At 52.2% G+C, this 7,672-nt stretch overlaps 1 protein-coding gene across 1 annotated transcript; it reads left to right on the forward strand.

The window, feature by feature from the left end:
- Positions 1–1,715: 1,715 nt before the first annotated feature.
- Tnni1 (troponin I1, slow skeletal type) lies at positions 1,716–7,375 on the forward strand. Its single transcript, XM_046465016.2, has 6 exons — positions 1,716–1,860; positions 2,398–2,529; positions 3,726–3,815; positions 4,932–5,108; positions 5,955–6,064; positions 7,023–7,375. The coding sequence occupies exons 1-5, from the start codon at positions 1,720–1,722 to the stop codon at positions 6,060–6,062; spliced, it is 648 nt and encodes a 215-aa protein (XP_046320972.2). The 5' UTR covers positions 1,716–1,719; the 3' UTR covers positions 6,063–6,064; positions 7,023–7,375.
- The last annotated feature ends 297 nt before the right edge of the window (positions 7,376–7,672 follow it).

A 7,672-nucleotide genomic window follows, 5' to 3' on the forward strand; every position in this document is an offset into this window, starting at 1 on the left:
GCTTATTCTCTGCAAAGCCACGTTTGAAAGGTAGGGGTCATTTCACCCTTTCCCAGTGTCCAAACACTGAGAAAGGAACAAAGATGTGTCTTTGGATTCCTTCTTAGGTCTTTGATCACCCTGATTCTGAACATTTTCTACAATCCAGATTTATTTAGGCTGCTGAGGACACAGCCTATATTCAGTCCTGGGATGGGACTTCAGGGACAGGGCTGTGGATTCAGTGACAGCAGGGGTAGGAATCAGCAGCACTGATGGAAGGGACACTTGGCACAGAGGTTCTCAATGAGAATCAAATCCGTTATGTTTCAATAATCATTTGAATTTCCAAGTTTTGCTCAGGTTCCTATTAAAGTTAATGCCAGTGATTGATGGTCACACGATGTGCCCATAAGCTCACCAAGTGGTGGAGAAACAAGATGGCCGTAGAGCATTTGCCATGGGTCCATCACAGTGTGTGAGCCACGGGCAGTAATGGTTAAAGTGATGGCCATGCTTCTTAAAGTCACTTATCTGAAGTGTAGCAAAAATTAGGCTTTTGGAGAGACAAAGAGAAACCACTCTGAATAGTCTGAGTGGAAATTGCACATTCCATGTGCTGAAGCTCACTCATTTCACCCCAGAACTGCTGACTAAGAGCCTGACCCTTCTCTTTCTGAACTATTATAAGGAGCCAGAGCTTTGCCCTCCCAGCACACAGCGTTAGAAGAAGGTGGCATGCCCACAGTGGCCCTCCTGAGGGGCCTGCTTGAAGGTTGCACAGTCCCTTTAACTAGGGTGGGGCAGCCCTCTCACCTTCACCACCCCCAAGGGACCATTGCCACAGAGCTGGGATTTATTAAGCTCTAGTAGAATATATTTAGTCGGCAAGACTAATATTTTTGATAAGAAGAGAAAACGGTGTATTTATGTCTTAGAAACTTATATGATAGTGTTAATATTTAAAAAAAAATCTATCCAGGCATGATGGTGCACACCTGTAATCCCAGCAATTTGGGAATTTGAGGCAGGAGGATGGTAAGTTGGAGGCCAGCTTCAGGGAGCTTAGCAAGGCCCTCAGCAAATGAGCGAGACCCTGTCTCAAAATAAAACATAGAAAAAGGGCTGGAGATGTAGTCCAGTGGCAAAATGCACCTGGGCAATTCTCAGTATTAAATAAATAAAAATAAATAAAATTAAAATTTTAAATGTCCACACACATCGGCTTCATTTATTTGTGCAACACAGCTTGTATTTCTGGCATTACTACCCAGGTTGCTAAAATGGGCAACTTTTAAGTTTTTCAAAGGATTTGCACATCTGTGTTCTCATTTTGTTGGGTAATAACTGTGAACCTAGGTAAGGTGGATCTCAGCATCCTCATTTATGGATGAGAAGGTGCCCTACACAGTCTCCTATGACATTCCATCAAAGGCAGAACCAGGATGGGAAGTGGGGCCTCAGTCCCTAGATCAAGGTAGTTGATGGTGACATTCTCTGAATTTGAGGAGTTAAATTACAAAGATGAACTTTAAAAAATTTTATTTGTAGTTGTAGATGGACAGCATGCATTTATTTTATTTGTGTATTTTTTTTATGTGGTGCTGAGGATAGAACCCAGTGCCTCCCACGTGCAAGGCAAGCGCTTTGCCACTGAGCTACAGCCCCAGCCCACAAAGTGTTAAGCCCCAAAGTCCCAGAACTTTTAAGGGACCTAATGTGAGCAGAGAATTCTGGGTAATGATGATGCACATCAACTGGCACTTGCCCTGGCCTGGACAGAAGTCCAGTTTTGCAACCTCCACCTTACCACCTGTCTCTCCCTTTTCTCATCCTCAGAGAAAATCCAAGATTACTGCTTCCCGCAAGCTCATGCTGAAGGTGAGGCTGGGTGTGGCCTGGGGGATGCCCAGAGGGGGGCAGAGAGCCTAGTGCAGACTCTGAAGTCATGAGGAGGGCCAAGAGAGGGGGAAAGGAAGGAGACCAGAGCAAGATGATGAGAGGCAGAGGAAACCTGTCCACGGCTGGAGCCAGTGCCAGGCTCAGGTGGTCAGCAGGTGGGAACCTAGAACTACAGATCTGGTACCCACCTGGGTCCTGAGAGGAGCCTCAGTGGGGGGGCAGGCAGAGAGACTTGCTTTATTTTGGTATGTGTTTGTATCTTTGGAGCTCTGTGGGCCAAAACAGGCAAAAACTGATAAGAAGACTGATGGCAAAGCAAGCTCTGGGGCATGGATGCCAGGTGTGATTGCTTGGTGTGTCCTAGATGTGGCCTGCTTGCTAGCCACCGCACACACAGCCACACTGAACTGTGTTCTCAGAGCTGGCCCAGCCCAGAGCCAACTTCCTCTCACTCCCTGTTGCTCAGTGGGAAATACAAGGGCCTGGCCCTAGACTCACAGGGTTTGTCCTGTCCAGAGCCTGATGCTGGCCAAGGCCAAGGAATGCTGGGAGCAGGAGCACGAGGAGAGAGAGGCTGAGAAGGTGCGCTACCTGGCCGAGCGCATCCCCACGCTGCAGACCCGAGGCCTGTCCCTCAGCGCCCTGCAGGTGAGTCAGGCAGGCTGAAGCTGGGGTGGGTGCCCCACACAGGTGGGATATGGTGGGAGGAGCTTGAACAAACAAGGGCTCACAGCTCTGTACCTTGCAAGGCACTCTTTCCTTATGTGGTCTTATTTAATCTTCCCACTGCCCAGGGAGTGGCCATGTTCGATCTCATTAAAAATTCTATTTATTTATTTATTTATTTTACCAGGGATTGAATCCAGGGGCGCTTAACACTGAGCCACATCCCCAGCCCTTTTTATGTTTTATTTAGAGACAAGGTCTTGCTAAGTTACTTAGGGCCTCACTAAGTTGCTGAGACTGGCTTTGAACTCACGATCCTCCTGCCTCAGCCTTCTGACCTGCTGGGATTACAGGTGTGCACCATCACATCTGGCCAGATCCCATCTTAGAGGAGAGAGAAGTGAGCCCCAAAGGGAGAAGAGGCTTGCTGGGGCCAGGGCTGAGTCCTGCCTTCACATCAGCCAGTGGAATGACCTGGAGCAGGGAGGCGGGCAGGACTTGAGAAGGTCCATTCTTCCAAAGACTTGTCCTTCCTCCCCCTAGCAATAGGTCTCTAAATTTTTGTTTTTAAAGGTTCAATTCCTTCTTTCTTTCTATACTGGGAATTGAATCCAGATTCTTGTGCATACTAGGCAAGTGCTCTACCACTGAGCTCTATCCCCAGCCCTTTTTATTTTGAGTCAATAAGTTGCTGAGGCTAGCCTCAAACTTGTGATCCTCCTTCCTCAGCCTCTCAAGTAGCTGGAATCCCATGCGCCAATACGCCCACCTTTTAATGTTTTCAAAACAATGGTAATGGTTTAAATGCCAGTGATGGCAGAGAACAGACACTGGAAGGAAATACACCAGCAGGTTACGAATGATTATCTCCAGGTCGTGGCAATCACTGGTTATTTTCGTTTTATCATTTTTGTTTCACACCTAGTTTTCAGAATTTTTACAATTAACAGATTACTCGTATCGCAAGGAAACTATTTGAAAAGAAAACAAGTACACACAGAAAGGATCAAAGGGTTTACACGTTGAGTTGTCGTGCTTAGAGTTAGCCTTAGAGCAAAGGAGATCCCAGGCCTTGCAAAGGGGCTGGGGAGAGGCCAAGGGTGCTGGGCAGGGAAGCCGAAAAGGGAGGCTGGAGACTGTCCCTCCTCACGCCTGCCCCGTCAATCGGCCTCCCTCAGGACCTGTGCCGGGAGCTGCACGCCAAGGTGGAGGTGGTGGACGAGGAGCGATACGACATCGAGGCCAAGTGCCTCCACAACACCAGGGAGGTGAGTCCGAGGGACGGGGAGAGTGCGGCTGGGGGGCTGCGGCGGGGAGAACTGAGCTGTCTGGCTGAGGAGGGGTGGGCAGCTGTGTGGTCCCCTTCCTCCTGCGGGGCCAGGGAGGTGGCCACTCAGCAGCAAGCTTTGGGGACCCCCTCCTAGCCTTGGAGAGCTAGAAATGGGCAGGGAGGATAATCACACAAAAAGCACCCACTTCCTCCCACCTGCAGATGGGCTTTTCAGAAGCCGCCCCTTTTCTCACCCACACGGGTAATCAGATGCCTCCTAATGACATCTTACCTCTGTGAAGGGCTTTCATGTACTTTAGGTCCTTTGATCCTCCCTGTGTGCCTGGGGGTGAAGTGGGGGCTATTATTTACACCTTACAGATGAAGACACTGAGGTTCAGAGAGGCTGAGAACTGGGCCTTGGTCACACAGTGGTGGACCTGGAACCTATGCTGGGTTCTGACTCCCACTCTGGTGCTCAGTGCTCCTCCCTCGAAGAGTGTGGGACCATCCAGACCTGCTCCAGGGAGTGGAAAGAGTGTGTGTGGCGGGGACAGGACTCCTGTGGCGGGTGGGCTGCTTTTTCACATTGGCCCCAGCAGCGGGGCAGGGAGTGTGGGAACTCAGACCGCATCCTTCTTCCCACTTCTGCCCACCATAGTGATAATCTGCTCCCAAGAATTCCCTCCAGAGACCACACCCTGGGAATTCCTCCCAGGGTGTAGGACTGGCAGGGAGGTGGGGTTCTACCTCTGGACCAAGGGGCCGGGCTGCCATGAAGGGACCCGTTAGCAGGCAGGAGGCTTCAGGAACAGGAGGACGCTGCTCCATACTCCAGACAGGGCTTCCACACCAGGAGCTCTGGCTTGGCAGACTGCCCAAGGCTACAGGGACGGGGTGGTCGGGATCTCTGTGCAACTGTTCATCCATGTATCAACGTGCATGTTGGTGATCTGCGAAGGGATGGGTGGTCTGAGTGTTCCAGAGGGTCTGGCCTTGAGCCTGGGGAATTTGGGCTGTGGCTCTGGCTGGAACCCTAGCAGTCTGGGGTCCTTTGGAAGGGAACCCCTGGCCAGCTACCCCTCCGGTAAGCCTGGCCCCTCCTCACCCGCAGATTAAGGACTTGAAGTTGAAGGTGCTGGACCTCCGTGGAAAGTTCAAGCGCCCACCTCTGCGACGGGTCCGCGTCTCCGCTGATGCTATGCTCCGGGCTCTGCTGGGCTCGAAGCACAAGGTGTCCATGGACCTGCGGGCCAACCTCAAGTCTGTGAAGAAGGAAGACACAGAGAAGGTGAGGGCCCCTCTCCTCAGAACTGTCCACCTCCTGCCCTACTAGCCTTCATCTTTTGGGCCGGAAGCTCCTGTGGGAAGCCAGTCAGAACATTCTAGAACACACTAGGAGACCATTAACCAAAGAAAGAGGACTGACTTCCACCTCTCAGGCTGCTTCTAATCTGAGAAGGAGACTGGGACACAAAGAAAAGCAGGTTGAGGAACAAATTGCCCTGGGAATAAAGACAATGTGGGGACACTTGTGGTGGGGAGACCACTGCCCCTGTCACCCCAGGCAATGGAGACAGCATCATGGCTATAGCAAGAGCATAAGAATTAGAGAACTGGGTTCAACCACTCAGCAACAAGTCACTCAAAGTTGGCTGATCTCACAGTGTATGTACCCAGAACCAACGAGTCCTGTAAGGACCACAGTCTCTGGCCCTGGAAGCTTCATACAGAGGAGAGATGGGCCGGGGAGTATGCCGATGGAATGGAAAATGAGTTGAGTTCATCAGAGCAGGCTTCTTGGAGGATGTGGCCTTAGCTGGAGGGCACCAGGCAGAGGGTGGTGTAGGAGTCAGAGCTGAGGTTGGCCTGTGGTGCATTAGGGTGGAAACCAGCCCTGTCACTCTGTCACACCATCACCCGGAATGCCCCATCCACACAACCTCCTTCTTGTGGCACTCTGCTTGACCCTCGTCCCCACGTCTGGCTGAATCTTTGCACCTTGTCCACTGGGCAGGGGTGTTGGGATTTCCTGTCATTTTGAGGAGGCTGATTTTCTGCCGTCCAATTTCTCTGGAGCTCGGGTGACTCTGGCTGCCCCTCTAGCCTGATGTGTGTGCGTGTGGTCTGCCCACAGGAACGGCCTGTGGAGGTGGGCGACTGGAGGAAGAACGTGGAGGCCATGTCTGGCATGGAAGGCCGGAAGAAGATGTTTGATGCTGCCAAGTCTCCAACCTCCCAGTAGAGGTAGCTAGAGACGGGCTCCCTTCTTCTCTGGACTCTCGGAGTCTCAGGGGAGCAGGAGACTCCAGGTTTGGGGCTGGGAGGTGGAGTGGAGTATGTGCAGGAAGAAGAGCACTGCGAGGCTCAGCCCTTGCCGCTCAGACCTGCTTCTGCTTTGGGCCTTTTTGTTCCCCGCTGTATACAACTGGGGGTTGTGTCAGCTCAGTGGCCTTGGGCTCAGCATCATCCATATCACAACTGATTTAGGCCCCACCCCAGACCCACTGGACTGGAGAGAGTGGGGCTGGGCCTGCCCTCTGCATGATTCTGAGGCTCGCAAGAATCTGAGAACACTGAGTTAGAAGATCCTAGAGGCCCTCCCCCAGCTCCGACTTTCTGAGACTCTAAGGTCTCATAAATGCCTCCTGAGGACGTCCCTACCCCGTGTACCCTGTACAGTACCCAGTACTCAGTCCCTGCTCCGAGGGAGGTGCCATTTGGAGAAGTTAAGACCTCCCATTCTACAAAGAGCTGGAAACCCTGGGCAAAGCAGTCACTTTAGGCCACATGAAGCCCCGTGCGGGATAGCTGAGCGCGTGCGCAGTAGGGCAGGCGGCTGCAGACAGCGCAGGCAGGCCCTCTGGACAGAGGAGTCTTCTGATGAATAACAGGCGAGTGTGTGAATGAAGGGGACGGGCATGTTGGAAGATCTGGGGGTGCAACAAAAGTAGAGAGGTGGGAATTAACGAGTCACAGAGGAGGATGGCAAGACCAGACAAGATCCAGGGAGCCGCCTAGAAAGAGAGAAAGGATTTGGGTCCTGGACTGAGAAGCTGAGGCTTCACAGGAGACACTAAGGATGGTGATTCAGTTCAGGATGCACTAGAGAGAAGCCTGGGGGTTGCCTGTGCTGCCGGTAAATCAGGGATTCTTAAAGAGCACATGTCACTGTAACTAACGGCTTCTGTCTCTGTCCCCACAGGCGGGCTTGCTATGCTGCACTCTGTGCTCCTGCTTCAGGCTCCTTCCTTCAAGCACACTCACCTGTCTCTGCCCCACCTCTGTCTGGAGCATCTCACCTGACCCCTCCTGCATGCTCTTCCCTCCAGCCTGCATGCTCTCCCCGGAACCAGGAAGCAACACACACAGTACGAGAGGAGAGAGAGGAAAGAGAAAGCCAGCTGAAGACCTCCCCGCAGTGAGGCCAGCCTGTGGTGCAGCGAGCTGAGGACTGCAGGGAGAGCACCTTCCTGCATCTCTGTGCAGCTCCCCTCCATTGCTGCTGTGACATGTAGTGTCCACGGGCATCGTGGCCCCTCCATTAAAAAATCCAGTTTCCTGGTCATTTCTGTAGCTCTGACCACTATCAGGTGCTTAGAAGAAAGGGAAGATGTGGAGTTTGTGAATAGAGGGCTGAACTGGGCTTCAGGAACCATCCACAGTCAGGAGCTCAGAATCAAAATTGGTGCCTGCCTGTTGAGGTCATCCTGGGTCGCCTTCTGTCTAGTCCTGGTGACATTACACTCTCTAACTAGCATGCTCCACCCACCAAAACCCTGACCTCTGAGAACAGACTTGGCCCTACCTGAGACTCCAGTCACCAAGTAGGGCATATCCATTCAGTTTCCTGCC

This window comes from Marmota monax, unplaced genomic scaffold, assembly GCF_021218885.2.
Source record: "Marmota monax isolate L192 unplaced genomic scaffold, Marmota_monax_Labrador192_F-V1.1 WCK01_AAM20220418_F8-fsc00099, whole genome shotgun sequence".
Classification (NCBI taxonomy): Eukaryota; Metazoa; Chordata; class Mammalia; order Rodentia; family Sciuridae; genus Marmota; species Marmota monax.